At 41.2% G+C, this 20,911-nt stretch overlaps 1 protein-coding gene across 1 annotated transcript in view; it reads right to left on the reverse strand.

Moving 5' to 3' along the window:
• LOC136881765 (major facilitator superfamily domain-containing protein 6-A) overlaps positions 1-20,911 on the reverse strand; it is a 97,989-nt gene that overhangs the window by 75,533 nt on the left and 1,545 nt on the right. The window contains exon 2 of the mRNA XM_067154200.2: positions 11,441-11,563. Coding sequence (XP_067010301.2) covers positions 11,441-11,563 — 123 coding nt within the window. The remainder of the gene's footprint in view (positions 1-11,440; positions 11,564-20,911) is intronic.

A 20,911-nucleotide genomic window follows, 5' to 3' on the forward strand; every position in this document is an offset into this window, starting at 1 on the left:
TCAGTTCACAGAGGGCTCTGCGTTCGATTTCCGGCCCGGGAATTTTAACCGCGTCTGGAAACTGGTGTTTGTGTCTCAATACACACTTTTCATTTACACTCAACACACTACGGTACTGATACTGAAGATACTCCCCCACAAAAGATTGGTGGTAGGAAGCCCAGCCGGCCGTAAAAGTGCATATATGCGCACTCGCGACCCTACCAAAGGAATAGAGGTTTCTATGGCAATCAGAACTGGAAATGTTCCTCGCTATATGACGAGGCGAAGGTGAATACGGACAATATGACTACGGTAATTTATAGCTGAGAATAGTGCCTGATTATCTAGATAGTAGGTACCACTTGGATGTTTTTTGTGTAACCAACGGGAAGCCTATAGGCCTAATGGAGCATGTTGTCATGACGAACGGTACCTATATGTTTCATTAAAAGAGTATGTGTAAAATGAAGGTTATTTGTATACTTACAGGGTTACGAAGCATAAAATGTTAGACTACGTTGAAGTGAGTGGATATTGCTTTTTGATTTATCACTAATGGGTCTCTTAACAACATCGCCATGTTGGTTAATGGTAACCGTCAACGGAAGTTTTCATCTCCTGCTTTCATGCTTTAGCCAGTACTTTCACTCTTAAACAAAATTAAGTCAAGTCACATAAAATAGCAAATATGCTCGATTTCACTCGTAGAAGGTCGGTAACTCTTCCAATTCCAGGTAATATTATACGTCGGCTCGTGAAGTTGCTCATCGAAACGATAAGATTGTAGACGCTATTCGTTACACGCCCAGGGTAATCGGACATACGCATGATTGCGTAGACCGATTGAAAAGTGCTATTTACTTATAACTTGACTCAAAAGCACTCCGCGTTCTAACATATAATGGAGTGCATGAATGGCTGTAGGAACAGAGAAGAGTCGATCACATAGGTGCGGTACACTGATCTATAATCCTCTTCGCTCTGGTCTTTCACTCTTTCTTTCAGTGACGTGATCAAAGAAGATAGAATATTCCTGCCATTCCAGATCTTCAGTTAGTCTCTCGATATATCGATTCGGTACGTCGTTTTATCGCTTAGCGGTGCGTCAGTGTTGGGCGGCAGTGAGTAGGCCTAAGCAAGGAGGGCCTAAGAATGGTGTTCTGCATTGAACTCAAGGTATAGTTCAATGGTGTTCTGTGCAGATGTTCAGAGAGGAACTATTTGCAACGTTCTGCCTATCATCAGTTCTAACTGAAACATCGCGCAATGGAATAATGACATAGCGCATTTCGTGAAATGAAGGTAGGTAGGATTCGTTTGTATTTTTTAACCTTGTTAACCTTTACTAACTATATAGTAACCGTGTAAGCAGGGCCCAGTAAAATACATCCCGAAATCTAACTTGGCAGCACGGATTGGCGATCACGGGCCCTCTGAACGAGTCGGGCATTGCTTGTATTTTTTTGTGCCAGCCTTCTGAGGTTAATTTCCTATCTGATCTCCCCAGGTCAACCCTTATTCTCTTTCGACCCCAATGGTGTCGACTTTGCCAGTCTTTCATTTTAACGCCCTTCGAAGTCTTTCCCTGCGAACTGCCATTTCAGACGAATCTGTACGGTACTAAGTCTGTTCGCCGGAAATCGTGCGTACGCAACGCGTTCTGTGGTTGCGTATTCGGTCGAGTTAACGTGATGCATAAGAATGAAGTGATCAGACGGGAAAATAGAAGTAACTTATGGTATTTACTGCTACAGCCTATGATGAGACAGACAGTTGAAACTTACGAGCAATTTGTAAGCAATCCTCAACCGTAAAAATGAAGTAACTGGACGAAGAAATAAAAATACTCCTGGTTTATAATGCGAATGACACTGAACACTTTCTGTTTTTACAATTTGCTCTTCGTCGCACCGACACAGATAGGTCTTACGACGACGATGGGATAGGAAAGGGCTAGGAGTGAGAAGGAAGCGGCCACGGTCTCAATTAAGGTAACCCCAGCATTTTCCTGATGTGAAAATGGGAAAACACGGAAAACCATTTTCCGGGCTGCCCACCATGAAAGCTGACAGCTACGAAACCTAACCGCGTAGCCAATCGCTCGGTCATTTAAAACTTACCCAAACATAAGAATAAAAAAAAATCTAAAGTGAATGTATGTCCTACACTTGTTCCGTTTCTGCGCAGGGTCGGGTATGAAATGAGATAAATCTTGGTAGCGAGTTTTTACAACAGGATGAGTTAATGAGATGAAATGAATGACGTGTTATATGATAGTTAGAAAGGGAGTGGGTGAAACTCGCTGCCGGAACACAGCGTACTCCTGCAGAACAGCACCAAGGGGTCTGCTCAAGGCTTAACGTCGCCATCCGACGAATCACCATACCTTACTCCAAACGAACACTGCGGAGAGATTTGGAATTGAATCCAGACTCTTGGCACGCAATCTAGTGATTAGAAATTGTATAACCTGCCGGCCAACATTCTGACGGTGAAACGCTTTCGACCAAAGGGACTCGAACCGGCTAGGTCAAGCAGCAGAGAAACCTTTCTGGACAGTAATAAAGAATCTTAGGAAGGGAGGGAAAAAGAAAATGAACAGTGTTTTGAGTAATTCAGGTGAACTCATAATAGATCCCAGGGAATCACTGGAGAGGTGGAGGGAATAGTTTGAACATCTTCTCAATGTAAAAGGAAATCATCCTGTTGGTGTTGCGAACAGCCAAGCTCATGGGGAGGAGGAAAATTATGTTGGTGAAATTACGCTTGTGGAAGTGGAAAGGATGGTAAATAAACTCCATTGTCATAAAGCAGCAGGAATAGATGAAATTAGACCTGAAATGGTGAAGTATAGTGGGAAGGTAGGGATGAAATGGCTTCATAGAGTAGTAAAATTAGCATGGAGTGTTGGTAAGGTACCTTCAGATTGGACAAAAGCAGTAATTGCACCTATCTATAAGCAAGGGAACAGGAAGGATTGCAACAACTATCGAGGTATCTCATTGATTAGTATACCAGGCAAAGTATTCACTGGCATCTTGGAAGGGAGGGTGCGATCAGTCGTTGAGAGGAAGTTGGATGAAAACCAGTGTGGTTTCAGACCACAGAGAGGCTGTCAGGTTCAGATTTTCAGTATGCGCCAGGTAATTGAAAAATGCTACGAGAGGAATAGACAGTTGTGTTTATGTTTCGTAGATCTAGAGAAAGCATATGACAGGGTACCGAGGGAAAAGATGTTCGCCATACTGGGGGACTATGGAATTAAAGGTAGATTATTAAAATCAATCAAAGGCATTTATGTTGACAATTGGCCTTCAGTGAGAATTGATGGTAGAATGAGTTCTTGGTTCAGGGTACTTACAGGGATTAGACAAGGCTGCAAGCCTCTCGAAGACTAAATTGATGTCAGTAGGTAAGAAATTCAACAGAATTGAATGTCAGATTGGTGATACAAAGCTAGAACAGGTTGATAATTTCAAGTATTTAGTCTGTGTGTTCTCCCAGGATGGTAATATAGTAAGTGAGATTGAATCAAGATGTGGTAAAGCTAATGCAGTGAGCTCGCAGTTGCGATCAACAGTATTCTGTAAGAAGGAAGTCAGCTTCCAGACGAAACTATCGTTACATCGGTCTGTTTTCAGACCAACTTTGTTTTACGGTAGCGAAAGCTGGGTGGACTTAGGATAACTTATTCATAAGTTAGAAGTAACAGACATGAGAGTAGCAAGAATGATTGCTGGTACAAACAGGTGGGAACAATGGCAGGAGGGTACTTGGAATGAGGAGATGAAGGCTAATTTAGGATTGAACTCGATGGATGAAGCTCTATGCATAAACCAGCATCGGTGGTAGGGTCATGTGAGGCGAATGGAGGAGGATAGGTTACCTAGGAGAATAATGGACTCTGTTATGGAGGGTAAAAGAAGTAGAGGTAGACCAAGACGACGATGGTCAGACTCGGTTTCTAACGATTTAAAGATAAGAAGTATAGAACTAAATGAGGCCACAACACTAGTTGCAAATCGAGGATTGTGGCGACGTTTAGTAAATTCACAGAGGCTTGCAGACTGGACGCTAAAAGGCATAAGAGTCTATAATGATAATGTATGTATGTATGTATGGTCTACCTGAGAGAGATCGTTCAAGAATATTCTCAACCACACGCTCGCACATACTTCCAAATTGATATTCATGGCAGTGACGACACCATCATAACTTAATCTATAGCAGATTTGATTCTACGTTCGTCTGCTTAAGTTTTGCTTTTCATAGTTGATACATAAGAAGTTATTCCTCACCGTATCAATCACAGTTCAGCGGTCGGCTGCAGTAGTGAGTCTTTTCCATGTCATCTGTCCCTGGTCGTAGATGCAGAGTGGGTCTCGGCCCATAAGTGGCCACAGCTGGTTCGTGGTCCAACGGCTCTGCACTCTCACCGCCCAACCGAGCAAAGGAGGGATGGCCACGTCTCTACCGTGGCTCTACGCCTCTGGATTCGGGAGACGGGACAAGGCTGGACCTCACGGCTGACCCACAACCGTCGGATGTCCTGAGAATGTGTTTCCGTGGTTTCCCGTTCTCTTGCTCTAAGGCGAATGCCGGGACAGTTTCTAGTATAGGCCACGGCCGCCAACCCCTCACATTCTCCGAGCATCTCCTTCCCCGTAACAAATCTCCCGGCCTGAGAGACGACGTCACCGTCCCTTACGTCTTCCTCTCGAAGACTTTTGTCCTTTAGGTCCTTTCCAATCCTTTCCTTCTATCGCAACTTTAGTCTTCCTGTTGACTCGAGTATTCCGTACTGCTTTACAGGCTCTATTTACTATGTCTATACCACCTCAGTCTACTTTCCTTATGGCATAAATACAGTATGTCTTACGACTGGGGGTCATTCGAAAATGTGTGTAACGTGACGCGACAAAACGTGTGACGGAAGTGTAACCATAGCAACCGTGCAGGCTATGATGTAAGCTATGGATGGATGACCAGACAATGTTACCTAGCGACCGTGCAGGCTGTGATGTAAGCTATGGATGGATGGCCATGACCAGGAGATATGTTTATGACCATTTGATTTTCGCAAAGGGAAAAGTGGTTTATTTTTTCTTCTCAGCTACGACCACCACTAGGTAATCTCTCTCTATCTCACGCACCCGTCAGTCGCCGCTACAATCTCATTTCACTTCTCTCCAACAGAGCCTGTTCTCTTTTCTGCTCGTTACATCAGTGCCGGTCTTATTAACATTTGGTATGTTCTTTTCCCGCCGGTTTGAAGAAAGGGACGCGAAAGTACCTCATTCATATTTCCCTAGTACGCCTCTTCAGTGATGCCTAGGTGATCTAGACAGTTGTTGGCAGAGCTGGTGAGGATCCAACCAGCCTTGGGGCAGAATATTCAACGTACATATTATTTTACCTTCAGAGTCAAAGACACTCTCCTGTCGAATGCATCTCTCTCCATTCCGTTCATCCAGCTTTGATCCGTTCTCGTACATCTTTTTCCCACCCTCCTTCCTTTACTATTCATGCTGATTTAGACTAAGAAAGGTTTCAGGATAAAGGATGGTCAAAATAAAACGTGGTGGTTAATTTTTATGTCTGCTCCGCTAAAGTTATTGAACTGGCAGGGAGTCGGTCGTTAACTTTGGAGAGAGAAACTACTCAACATTTCTTCTTCTAAGCATTGAGCCAGTATCGCTGACGAACCGTTTTCCAAACCTGGGTCGGAGAGGACAATATGAAACAGAAAAGCCTGTCGAAGCAATGTCAAACTCAGTAGGCGAATCATTACGCCACGTTTCACGGCCCATAGCATGGCAGGATGGTGGAAGAAAGACAATTTATTTTATCTATAGCTACCGTAGTGAGCTCGGTTTCGGTAAGAAATTCTGTGAGAGTTACCAGACACAAGCATAGCGTTTCCTAGGCTAGAGTATTGTTATTGTGCAGACACGATCCAAGGCAGGTGAAAGCAGACCAACTAGACAAATACCAGAGCCACTAATTGGGTCACTAGTCAATTTATGAGCCAGTTAGTCACGGATATCCGATTCGCATAACGGGCAACTTGTTCACGCTGATAGGAAAGTCAACTTCCTCTAGTTCCACCTGTATACTTCCAATAACAAACTCTTAAATAATTGCTTGTAGAAAATGTAATTTCGTAAAACTTTGAAATGGCTTCTTGAAACAGTTTTCTTTCCAAATGATTAAGTTTGATAGGAAAAAATTATACTTTTTTGAAAATTGCCTAAAATGAAACAATCAGTAATTTATTTTTCTAACTTCCGTTCGCTGATGTCATTCGCTGCCATTTGGTGAATGTTCTGCAGTTCCTTCCGTAAAGTATTTTAGTTCTATATGGGCTTTATAACATGTCCTTGTAGACGACATTTTGACTTTCCTTCTGATGTATATATTCGCTCCAAAAAAAAAAAGTATATGCAAATTTATCCTCTAAACGGAAAGCGTAAAATAATAGATATGTTTTTGGGGCTAGAAGACGAGAGGTAGTTTCCCTCTTACGACCTGCAGAGGTACAGACAATGCATACTTTCACTCCGCCCACAGGGGAGATTAAAGAGTTCCGATATATCGAAAGAAATATATAGCATCATAAAATACGTCCAACAATATGGCAGGTAATCCAGCACACAACATTCCCATGCCATGTCACAAGATCTACGTCCAACAACATTGTAGCTGGTACAGAACACAACATTCCCATGCCATGTCCAACAACATTGTAGCTGATACAGAACACAACATTCCCATGCCATGTCACAAGATCTACGTCCAACAACATTGTAGCTGATACAGAACACAACATTCCCATGCCATGTCACAAGATCTACGTCCAACAACATTGTAGCTGATACAGAACACAACATTCCCATGCCATGTCACAAGATCTACGTCCAACAACATTGTAGCTGATACAGAACACAACATTCCCATGCCATGTCACAAGATCTACGTCCAACAACATTGTAGCTGATACAGAACACAACATTCCCATGCAATGTCACAAGATCTACGTCCAACAACATTGTAGCTGATACAGAACACAACATTCCCATGCCATGTCACAAGATCTACGTCCAACAACATTGTAGCTGATACAGAACACAACATTCCCATGCCATGTCACAAGATCTACGTCCAACAACATTGTAGCTGATACAGAACACAACATTCCCATGCCATGTCATGAGATCTACGTCAAACATTATGGCAGCTGATACAGCACACAACATTCCCATGCCATGTCATGAGATCTACGTCAAACATTATGGCAGCTGATACAGCACACAACATTCCCATACCTTGTCACAAGATCTACGTCCAACAATATGACAGCTGATACAGAACACAACATTCCCATACCTTGTCACAAGATCTACGTCCAACAATATGGCAGCTGATACAGCACACAACATTCCCATGCCATGTCACAAGATCTACGTCCAACAACATTGTAGCTGATACAGCACACAACATTCCCATGCCATGTCAAATTATTATATGATTTGTAATTTGGCATCCATATAACGGATGCATATTCTAATTTTGACCTCACGAATGAGCTATAAAGAACACGTAAAGTCTTAATGTTATTTACGTCCTTCACGTTTCGTATGATAAAACCTAGTTGTTTCAGTGCTGCATTTACTATTATTTCAACATGTGCACTGAATGATAAGTTACTACTCATTGTAACTCCTAAGTCATTTACGGACTCGACTCGTTTTAGATTCTGTCCGTTCATGAAGTATTCGCACTGAAAAGGATCATTCACCGTAGAATAAGTCATCACGAAGCATTTGCTGATATTAAATGTATTTTATTCTTGACGCTTCGCATGTAGATATTCTCAATGTCCCTGCTTCGAGAAATGCAGTCACTAACATGTGATCCTCCTTGTACAACTTAAGATCGTCAGCAAACATGAGGCATTTGGAATTTACAACAACATCTGGCAAATCATTTATAAATAACATAAACAAGAGTGGTCCTTGAACCTTGAGGTACACCTGAATTAACATTGAACACGAAATATTTGGTCTGATTATAGGTGACAAACTGATATTTGTTATCTAAATAGGATGAGATAAGTTTTAGCATAGGATTGTTAAATCCAAATCCAGATAGTTTTCTAAGAAGCACACTGTGATCAAACTTGTCAAACGCTTTTTCGAAGTCCGTGTAAATCACATCAAATGATTTATGACTGTTTAAAGCATTAGCCACATCTTGAACTAGATTTGATAGGTTTGTGATAGTTGACCTACCAGGATAGAATCCATGCTGATAAGGTGAAATGTAGCTTTTAACAAAATTAAAAATCCGGAAATAAATAATTGTTTCGAAAACTTTTACGAAGGCTATATTATGGAAATGGGTCTGTAATTTTGTACATCAGAATGATCTCCGGCTTTATATATCGGGCATATCCTTGACGTTTTCCACATTTCTGGGACCACACCTGTATCTATTATAAGATTAAATATGTAACATAATGGTTGCATTAATATATCTGAACAGCCCTTTACTTTGTAAGGAGGAATCCCATCTGGCCCACTTGACTTAGTAGATTTAAGGCAACTGATACAGCACACAACATTCCCATGCTTGTCACAAAATCTACGTCCAACAATATGGCAGCTGAAACAACACACAACACTCCCATGCCATGCCACAAGATCTGCGTCCAACAATATGGCAGTTGATCCAGCACACAACATTCCCATCCTTGTCACAAGATCCACGCTCAACAATATGGCAGCTGATACAGCACACAACATTCCCATGCCATGTCACAAGATCTACGCCCAACTCTACTGGAGCTGATACAGCACACAACATTACAATACTATGTCATGAGAACTACGCTCAACAATATGGCAGCTGATACAGCACACAGCATTCCCATGCCATGTCACAATATCTACGCCAAACAATATGACAGCTGATACAGCACACAACATTCCCATGCCATGTCATGATATCTACGCCCAACAATATGACAGCTGATACAGCACACAACATTCCCATGCCATGTCACAAGATCTACGTCCAACAATATGAGAGCTGATCCAGCACACAACACTCCCATGCCATGTCACATGATCTACGTCCAACAACATGACAGCAGATACAGCACACAACATTCCCATGCCATGTCATGAGATCTACGTCCAACAATATGGCAGCTGATACAGCACACAACATTCCCATGCCATGTCACAAGATTTACGCCCAACAATATGGCGGCTGACAGAGCACACAACATTCCCATGCCATGTCACAAGATTTACGCCCAACAATATGGCGGCTGACAGAGCACACAACATTCCCATGCCATGTTACAAGATTTACGCCCAACAATATGGCAGCTGATACAATACACATTCCCATGCCATGTCACAATATCTACGCCAAACAATATGACAGCTGATACAGCACACAACATTCCCATGCCATGTCATGATATCTACGCCCAAAAATATGACTGCTGATACAGCACACAACATTCCCATGCCATGTCACAAGATCTGCGTCCAACAATATGAGAGCTGATCCAGCACACAACACTCGCATGCCATGTCACATGATCTACGTCCAACAACATGACAGCAGATACAGCACACAACATTCCCATGCCATGTCTCAAGATCCACGACCAACAATATGGCAGCTGACAGAGCACACAACATTCCCATGCCATGTCTCAAGATCCACGACCAACAATATGGCAGCTGATACAGCACACAATATTCCCATGCCATGTCACAAGATCTACGTCCAACAGTATGGCAGCTGATACAGCACACAACATTCCCATGCCATGTCACAAGATCTACGTCCAACAATATGGCAGCTGATACAGCACACAACATTCCCATGCCATGTCACAAGATCTACGTCCAACAATATGGTAGCTGATACAGCACACAACATTCCCATGCCATGTCTCAAGATCCACGCCCAACAATATGGCAGCTGATACAGCACACAATATTCCCATGCCATGTCACAAGATCTACGTCCAACAATATGGCAGCTGATACAGCACACAATATTCCCATGCCATGTCACAAGATCTACGTCCAACAATATGGTAGCTGATACAGCACACAACATTCCCATGCCATGTCTCAAGATCCACGCCCAACAATATGGCAGCTGATACAGCACACAATATTCCCATGCCATGTCACAAGATCTACTTCCAACAACATTGCAGCGGTTAGAGCACACAACATTTCCATGCCATGTCATGAGATCTACGTCCAACAATATGGTCAATTTTATGGCCATAAATGTTCGCAAGATAAGTTACGTATTGTAAAAAGAATGGTGCAGCTTTCGGTGACGTTATCGTGTGTAAGGGGCTTTGCTAACACCAGTCAAAGACAGTGGAAACTCGTTTAAAATACGGCGCCATTTGATCCTACTCTATATATAGAAGGCGGTGTTCTGCTAATAACTTGGGGAAGAAAATTACGAACACTGGTTGAGTGGTTGCCACCGTGTCGGTTTTTTGTCCACACTAATTCCAGATGACCCAGCCCCAAAACATATCCATGTACAAAGAATTATCGCATGGTAGTACATGTTCCCCTTATTTAATATTTTGTCAGAATTACTATGTACCGGTACTCATTTTAATTTTATTTTTAGTTCTGTGTGACGTCTTTTCAAGGCCTAGTATTAGCTCGCTTCTTTTTCCTAATGTGATATACATTAATCATTCCTATGCTTTCACAGAAACAATTATAACTGCTAAACCATCCGTAACGATTATTTGTATCTTAGTAGGATTATCGAGGTGAGTAGGAAATTCTTATTTTGGTAAGGATTGCGTGATTAAACTAAACTAATGATTAAGATGATCTTTCATTGAAAACTAGAAGATAAAATAACTATTACAAATAGATGAAGTTGCCACGGCCATTTCATCTTCAGGGGGCATCAAAGGGAGTCTGGAGATATTTGAAGCACGTGTTTATCTACCCTGTAATCTTGCAGACCCGTCGCAGGCTGCCAAATTTCTTCCTCCTCCACAACGCCTTCAGTATATGTCAGTGTCTAACGCAGTACGCGCGTGTTTTAAGTTGTTAGGATTGTCCGATTATTGTGGTAGCACTACTTTTTGAATCTCCAAGGTTCGACGAGAAGAAAGAAATATTGCTCTTTTAGACGAAAGAATCAAAAGGTCTATACATTACTTTGTGTTCTTGATAATACATGCAGGCTGTTTTAAAACCGCACCATCATTGAAAATTCGGATATTTTGAGACGAAACGGTCAGTATAATATCGAAGTGACCTGAAAACGATCGCGGCTGATGTGAGCTACTGTTCCCACACTCGTGAGACGCCAATGGTGACAGGTAAATACCGGGAAGACACGGAAGCAAATAGGAAGGGATTCTCTGCCAGCGACTGGCACTTACCTGTCACCGGAGGACTGAGGAACGTGGTGAAGGGAAGAGCCAAATAGACGATGGCGATCTCCTCCACGGTCAAACCAATACTCTGCATGTGGATTGTCAGGTAGGGTAACAGCGAGGCAGTAGCTGCAACACACAAACACACGTTCATTTAACTCATAACTTAATATGACCTACCCTGATGGAATTCAATACAATCCGATCTAAGCTAACAATAAATTGTTCCAAAATGTTCCTTTTTAATATGAGGAGCTAAGTTCTGCTTGTGGGAGACGTGTGGGTTCCAGCCCCACCGTCAGCTGTCCTGAGAATGGTTTTCAGTAGTTTGCCATTTTCTCCTTTAGTCAACTTCCTCTGTGGGTGGGGGCGGTATCCCCTGCCTGTCGTAAAAGGCGACTTCCCCACGGCCTCTCAAATTCGGACCGTGAGTTAGCTGAGCTGAATCCTGGCATTGCTTCCATTTACTTGTGCCAGGCTCCTCACTTTCATCTATCTTATCCCACCTCCCTTGGTCAACTCTTGTTCTTTTCCGATCCGATGCTGTTAGAACAGTCGAGGCCTAGGGAGTCTTTCATTTTCACACCCTTGGTGGCTCTTGTCTTTCTTTGGCCGATACCTTCATTTTTCGAAGTGTCGGGCCCCTTTAATTTTCTCTCTCTGACTATTGAATGGTTGCCTAGTTGTACTCACCTACCGGGAGAGCCCACGCCAGTTCCTTCCTTTCATCTTCATATGATTAGCGTCAGGAAGGTCATCCGTCAGTAAAAGCATACCATACTATCTCACTTTATCCCCTACGGGACTTCAGAATCTACTATGCGGGAGATAGTGCGTTCGAACCCCACTGTCGCGAGTCCTGAATATGGTTTTCCGTGGTTTCCCGTTTTCACACCAGGCAAATGCTGGGACTGTACCTTAATTAAGGCCACTGCCGCTTTCTTCCCACTCCTCGCCATAAGACTTATCTGTGTTGGTGTACGTAAAGCAACTTGTAAAAAGAAGAAGAAGAAAAACAGACGGGACTAAGGGGCAGACATAAAATTTGCAGGAAATGTTGCGTCATAAGATTTTACCTGTCAGCAGTAGCCATGAATTCTTCTAAAAATATTCCCAAGTTTGAGTTAAAATGATGATCTGTAAAGTGGCGGATATTCTACATGTCTTTCTTTAACATTTAAAATTATATATATATTGAATTTGGCTTTGGCACATGGAAATTCAGGACGGCTTTACGGTTCTATTATTATTATTTTTTTATTATTTTTTTTCGAGAAGTGGTTTTCTAATGTTCCAGGTACATTTTCTTATAGTTTGAGACTTGTTTTTAAGTTTTTGAAAGTGAAAAGACTTGTTTGTATTATCATGTTTGTTAATGATTAAAAGCTTTTAGATTGAACAACTTGTTTTTGAAAAGCGGGTCTTCAAGTCCCTCGTGAAAAGACGGAATACATCGAGTACAAGCACCAAAGCGACAGGTGGTATGGAGAAGTTGTTCCGAGCTGTCAGAGGAGAGATGGCGTGGAATGACATCAGTAGACGAATACGTTTGAGTAGGGAAGCTCACAATATGAAGATCAAGTTGGAGTTCAAGAGTACAAATTGGGGCAAATATTCGTTTATAGGAAGGGGAGTTAGGGATTCGAATAATTTACCAAGGGAGATGTTCAATAAATTTGCATATTCTTTGCAATTATTTAAGAAAAGTTTAGGTAAACAACAGATAGGGAATCTGCCACATGGGTGACTGCCCTAAATGCAGATCAGTGGAGATTGATTGATTGATTGATTGATTGATTGATTGATTGATTGATTGATTGATTGATTGATTGATTGATTGATTGATTGATTGATTGATTGATTGATTGATTGATTGATTGATTGATTGAAGTACCTGGGAGAATGGATCCAACCCAACGGGACTGGATAAAGAGGCAAACAAGGCAAGAGCCAGATAAATAGAACAGGTATAACAAACGGGCAATATTCTACAAGGTGAAAATCCGACATTAGGCCTACTCAGTAATGAAACCGGAATCCGCATCTCTCGTGTAGTGGTTAGTGTGATTAGCAGGGTTCGAGATTTGAAAAGTAGTACGAGGGCTGTAATGGGGACCGCTTATCCTCGGGAGGTCAATTGAGTAGAAGGGGCGGTGGGTTCGATTCTCACCTCAACCATTCTCGAAATGGCTTTCCGTGGTTTTCTACTTCTCCTTAAGGCCACGGCCACTTCTTTCCCTCTTCCTTGTCTATCCCTTCCAGTCCTCCCAAAAGGCCCCTGTTCAGCATAGCAGGTGAGGCCGCCTGGATGAGGTACTCCTTAGTTGGGTACCGCATTTGAGGCGCTAGAGGTGGGATCCGAGGGCAAAACGAATGGAATAATAATACAACCGGAAGGAGTGTGTGCATTAGAGTGTCTTAGGGAGCTGCAAGAACTGGAGAAGAAGATTGTGAGGACAATTCTGGGACTAGTGATGGGATTTGGAAGAAAAGGATAAATGATGGGCTCTACAGGAACACTGAAAAGATCACGGACACAGTGCGGAAATTCTACGGACGCCAAGAAAGAATGGATGCCCAAAAGGATCTTTACCTCGCAGTGGCTCGTGAGGTCGAGAGGGGTAGAGAAGAAGTTGGAATTACACTAGAGATGATCCACAATAGAATGAGTGGACAGTCTAAAATCATTTGAAGAGAAACCACTAAAAGGAAGATCCAAACGGATCGTTTGAGAAGAGGAGAGAAAGATGAGAAGCGAAAGAACAAAGAGGTTTTGGGAAGAGACTTAAGTTCTATGCTGTCCGCAGTTAGCCAAATTCGGAAACAAAACAACAAAAAGTGGTATTGCATCTTTGACTCGAAGTCTTTCTGAAAGTTTTCAATCATTTTAAAAGTGGGTACAAACATTATGAATAACATTTAGGTGCAGGGAGAAGTTTGAATTGTAGAAAGAATTGCTTTTGGGAACAGGCAAAGCGGGAGTAAGCGTGCCCAGGCCACACTTGCTAGAAGGCTTATTTTAGTGAATTAGCTTTGCTATCAGTTCCCCAGGGACACTCGCATTACACTAAATATAATGTAATTTTGTCCTGACGTTAACAATGCTATATTATTGAATGTTTACTTTTGTGTCACAAGTATTACCATTAACAAGACTTAACGGCTGAATTATGAATAGAAAATAATGATACGACAATACAGCAATTTATATATTACTACATTTTATATTCTGTTCAACCTATTAATTATATCCATTATTCTAGGATACGCAGGTCTCTTATCCTTCATTACTCTCGATCCTATTTGTTTTGATGTTTTAAATTTCCTTTTTCCACATACTTTTTAAAAATACATTCTTTTCGATGTAATCCACTCTTTATTTAATAGTTTAGCAATTCTCTCTCTCTTTTTCTATTTTTATTTTATATTCACTTCCCAGATATTTTACTCCCAGTGCCCCACAAGATGCGCTTCTTCTCCACATTGTAGACACTGATTTTCCTTATTTCTCTCTCTCTCTCTCTCTGACCCATTAGCTATCTCACCATTCCTCTCACGCGTCTGTTAGGAAGCGTTTCTCTCCTTATTGCCATAGTGTCCTTTTAGTGCCACATTCTGCCATAATCGTCTGTTTCTGAATATCCTTCATTCTAACCATTACTTTCTTACTGAACTCCTTGTCTTTATACTGAATTGTGATATGTTTTAAGCCAGGAGATCTCAAGGATTGTCTGGCTGCTTCCTTAGCACCACCCAGGGGTCACGTGTAGGGCACTTTGAGGTTAAACCTACGGACGTGAAGAAAGTGCTCTCCTACGAGATTATAAGAAAATAACTAAGAACGTCAGTTGCCACTCCATGGTGACATGAATGATGCTCTTATTAACAGGCTAAAATCTAGACGCCCACCTGCTAGAACAGCCAGAAACCTAGGAGACGCTAACTTTAATCTGCTTCAGGTCTGGAAGCAGGTATGGATATCCAGTACTCCATCAGAATATCACTATCTACCATGGCTGAAAAACAAACCAGAGGGTTTTGATCTTCCACGGAAGACCTGGACAACTATCAACAGGATTCGCACTGGCCATGGCAGATGCGGCGAATCCCTCCTAAATGGGGAATACTTAATTCGGCGGCGTGCAGTTGTGGTGCTGTGAAACAAACAGTTCACCGCCTACCCTTGTGTGTTGACTATGTAAATAATTTCAACTCTAAATACTTTAAACTGTAAATATTGTGTATAACTTTTGTATTTATATGTAATGTGATGTGTTAGCCATACGCTAAATAAATAAATAAATAAATAAATAAATAAATAAATAAATAAATAAATAAATAAATAAATAAATAAATAAATAAATAAATAAATAAATAAATAAATAAATATACTGAATTTCTTTATCGCAGTAGCTTCCCATTCCTGTTCTGTCCAACATCCCTTTCACTTTCGTTAGCCAGTAATCATCCTTTAAGTGTACCATCTGTTGCTTGTATTTCCCTCCCTTCTTAATCTTAACCAGTATTGTTGTTACTTTCCTGGCTTTAATGGTTTTATCTTCACATAGCCAGCGCTCGAACCTCGGGCTTTCAGATCACTTTTTGACAATGTTTGTTCCGTGTTTACCTGTTCGTTTTTTTTTTGTTTTTTTGTTTTCTGGGAGGCAAGCTCCCTAATTGAATGAATGAATTTAAAAATAGCCCTGTGGGAGAGACATAACGGTACGGAACCTTGTTGCCACTTGGCCTTGTCCGCCTCAAGGTGAACTACCGCACCGCCTGCTCTACAGCAGAGGCGGATCCAGGATTCCCTACAGGGAACTTTAAAAAATACCATACCACAAAGCAAAAACAGCTAATTCCGACATTTTACATCCGTAGTGATAAAATTTCCCAAGTTTATTATAAGGAAATCGTAAACGCTAGTTCAGGTAATATACTGGAAATTCTATTAAATAATGTTTAAAGTACCTACCTTCTACATTAACTTTACTATATACAGTTACTTTTTAGCAGTTCACATCAATCAACAGTTGACCAGTTAGAAATATCCAGCCTTCATGGTTTTGAATTAAGAGATCTTCAACACTTACTGCCCTTTCCTTATGGTTGTTTGCCGATTCTCTTCCATTGTAGGGCCGAGAAACTTTTCTCTGTAGAGGCTGTCATGACCGGCAGGATGGCAAATATTTGGGAAATAAGTCTTCATTACATAGAGGTAACAATGCACATTTTTGGCCTTCTGTTTCCTTCTGGATGAGACGTTGTCCAATGATCTCTCCATAGCACTTCTTCATACATCTCTGCTGAAAACTTAAGAAATTTTACTACTGGGAATAACCCCTTCTAAACAAGTCACTTTGTTAACACTATCGCAAGCTCTTATTAAAGGATCGAAAAAGGCAAGAATAGCTTACTACCTTCCTGAAGTATTCCTCAGGATCCTTAGTTGACATATTCGTTCTTTGAATTTGCCTATCATAAATACGTGGGAGGCGGATTTCTTCACGCATAGAAGCAGCCGTGTCACTTGTTGCAATGAAAGTGACTTTTCATCGGTATTTTTCCCATTATATTCAACCTCCCTACAAGGGCGCCAATGTAAGACAATGCAGCTGTTTACAAACCAATATTAAATTCATTTTTTCTGAAAGCCGCGCCGAAGGCAACAGCTTTACATAACGTTTTACTTTCTGCTATTTGTTCAAGAAGCCTTACATGTTACCCGCGGCTTCACTCGCGTAATTTTGTAATTTGATCAAAGCAATCGTTCCTCCGTACTGCACCAAGACATTATCTGAAAATCCCTAGACTACAAAAACTCACCGAAAAAGTTAGTTTCATTTAGGCGTACCCCATAACCTCTTTGTAAACTACGTTTGTGGTATTGCCTTTTGGGGCTAAGGTAACCAGGCTACTGGCAGAGCTAACTCTGGAATATGTGACATAGAACTGTACATGGGAGAAACAGCCCTCTCTCAAGTCGAAAAAAATATTCTAAATACCTAGTTCCACGTCTGTAACATCTTCAAAATTCAAACCCTTTATCAGTCCTCCCTCCTCCCCCTCGCCCCCATCTAAGTGGATTTTCCGGAAAAAATACGTATTTCTTTATTTTCAAAGGAGATTCCAAGTACCAATTTTCATGTCTCTGACATCTTCAGTTTCTGAGATATATGTATCTCACAAAAGGAAAACTCCTTCAATTCTTTTCACCCCCTCCCTCATTGAGTAGACTTTCTGAAAACAAAAACACGTGTTTTTTTAATTTTTAAGAGAAATACCAGGTACCAATATTCATGTCTGTAACATCTTCAGTTTTTGAGATATGAGAATCCTCATTAAAAAAATTCAACTCCTTCTTAACTACTTTCGAACACACACACCCCTCATTAAGTGAATTTTCCGAAAACAAAAAAAGAAATGCTTTTTTATTTTTAAAGGAGATTCCAAATACCAATTTCTACGTCTGTAACACGTTAAGTTTTTAGATATACTCATTTTAACAATTTGCCCATTTTCACTTCTTTTTACCTTCAAAAGGAATTTTCCGAAAACAAAGTATTATCATTTAGACTTTTACGGCCTGTGTAACTATTCATTGTAGTATATTTTGGGCTTATGCCGTGTAATTATTTGTAAAAACACACTACGCGTTTCGAAAGGAACCTTACTTTCTTCATCAGGAGACAACAAAGAAATAGATGAAACGACGAATTAATGGTTGCTAAGGAGAAAGCAACAAGGAACTTGAAATGGTGCCCTAAGATGTAAAAGGGACGCCATTTTAGCCCCAAGCTAGAGACAAGGAATGGCAACAGCAAAGCTTTACTCTCTAATGGTTCTGATAATAGGTGGCCATGATTCACTGAGGTTGAGACCTGTATCGCGGTTGAAATTATTTGGGTGTTTACGTATATCAACCGCCTCCCTGATAATTCTTGGGCGATATTGCTTTATACAGGCAAGAACATCCTCTTCTTGGAACATGACATCATCACCAGGTGTTAAGGCATGGTCAGCAACAGCTGATTTATCAGGTTGGTTGAGTCTGATACATCTGGTATGTTCTTTGATGCGAGTACACACCGTTGTCGAAGTCTGCCCAATACAAGCCTTGCTACAAGTATATGGAACTCTGTAGATACCAGGTTGTTGCAATTTAGGCAAACTATCCTTAGTTGGTAGTAGAAGTTGCCTAATCTTAATTGATGTTCCAAAAACAGTTCGTACATGGTACCTACGTAAGATTTTAGCAATACGATCCGTTGTGTTATGTATGTAAATTAGGTAAGCAGTTCCTTTTACATCTTTCTCCTTAACAGACGTCCGATTACGTGTCGATTTCAGAACCCTTGAGATCAAAGCTCTGCTGTAACCGTTGCTCTCAAAGGTGGTCCTCAAGGTGTTAATTTCGTCTTGTAGAGCTGACACCTCACAAATCCTCCTGACCCTGGTAGTCAGAGTTGTAAGGATACCATGTTTCTGGGCAGGTGATGGTGAGAATCTACGTGGAGATATCTATTGGTATGTGTAGCCTTAGGAGATACGCTGTGCCTAAAGATCCATCCTCTTTCATGGTGACGAGAACATCGAAAAATTGTATTTTGCCGTCAGATTCCTTTTCTATGGTGAAACAAATGGAAGGGTGCTGGCGATTAAGGATAGAAGGTGAAGACAATCTTAGTAACTTTCTGGATCATTTTAATCATTTTAATTTTTCGATGTTCTCATCACCAAGAAAGAGGATGGATCTTTAGGACACAGCGTATCTCGTAAGCCTACACATACCCATAGATATCTCCACGTAGATTCTCACCATCACCCTGCCCAGAAACATGGTATCCTTACAACTCTGACTACCAGGGTCAGGAGGATTTGTGAGGTGTCAGCTCTACAAGACGAAATTAACACCTTGAGGACCACCTTTGAGAGCAACGTTACAGCAGAGCTTTGATCTCAAGGGTTCTGAAATCGACACATAATCGGACGTCTGTTAAGGAAAAAGATGTAAAAGGTAGTGCTTACCTACTTTACATACATAACACAACGGATCGTATTGCTAAAATCTTACGTAGGTACCATGTACGAACTGTTTTTGGAATATCAATTAAGATTAGGCAACTCCTGCGACCAACTAAAGATAGTTTGCCTAAATTGCAACAACCTGGTATCTGTACTTGTACTTGTAGCAAGGTTTGTATTGGGCAGACTTCGACAACGGTGTGTACTCGCATCAAAGAACTTACCAGATGTATCCGACTCAACCAACCTGATAAATCAGCTGTTGCTGATCATGCCTTAACACCTGGTCATGATGTCATGTTCCAAGAAGTGGATGTTCTTGCCTGTATAAAGCAATATAGACCAAGAATTATCAGGGAGGCCGTTGAAATACGTAAACACCCAAATAATTTCAACCGCGATACAGGTCTCAACCTCAGTGAATCATGGCCACTTACTATCAGAACCATTAGAGAGTAATGCTTTGCTGTTGCCATTCGTTGTCTCTGGCATTGGGCTAAAATGGCGTCCCTTTTACACCTTAGGGCACCATTTCAAGTTCCTTGTTGCTTTCTCCTAGCAACCATTAATTCGTCGTTTCATCTATTTCTCTGTTGTCTCCTGATGAAGAAAGGCAAGGTTCCTTTCTAAACGCGTTGAGTGTGTTTTTACAATTAATTACACGGCATAAGCCCAAAATATACCTCAATGAATAAAAAAATACGTGTTCCTTTATTTTTAAAGGAGATTCCACGAACCATGTTTGCGTCTGTAACATCTTCAGTTTTTGATATATAAGTATCCTCATAAAAAGGATTCAACCCCTTTTTACCTATTTTTGCCTTCCTTAAGTGGATTTTAGGAGAACAAAAAGTACGTAGTATTTCTTTATTTTTAAAGGAGATTGCAAATACCAAATTTCACGTCATCAAACTGTTAAGTTTTTGATATAATATAGATATACTCATTTTAAAAATCCATCCCCCTTTTCACCCCCTTAGCGTCATAATATCCAAAAATTCATCCTTTGTGAGCACCTACATTGTAATATAAATGCATCCTCAAAATTTCATTTCTTTATGTCTATTAGATTTGGCTCGGCGATGATGAATCAGTCCAGTCAGTCAGTCAGTCAGTCAGTCAGTCAGTCAGTCAGTCAGTCAGTCAGTCAGTCAGTCAGTCAAGACATGTCATTTATAAATATAGATTAGTTCCTGAAATACAATGAAGCTATCATGTTTTTCTACCCAATGAGTAGGACAAAATGCTTTAGACTCACTGATATGAGGTTCACTCTTTGAAGAGCAGACGTGCAGAAGCAGAGACGAGATAGCGCCTAACATATTCTTGACCGGGCGAGTTGGCCGTGCGCGTAGAGGCGCGCGGCTGTGAGCTTGCATCCGGGAGATAGTAGGTTCGAATCCCACTATCGGCAGCCCTGAAGATGGTTTTCCGTGGTTTCCCATTTTCACA

The sequence above is a fragment of the Anabrus simplex genome, chromosome 10 (genome assembly GCF_040414725.1).
Source record: "Anabrus simplex isolate iqAnaSimp1 chromosome 10, ASM4041472v1, whole genome shotgun sequence".
Taxonomy (NCBI): Eukaryota; Metazoa; Arthropoda; class Insecta; order Orthoptera; family Tettigoniidae; genus Anabrus; species Anabrus simplex.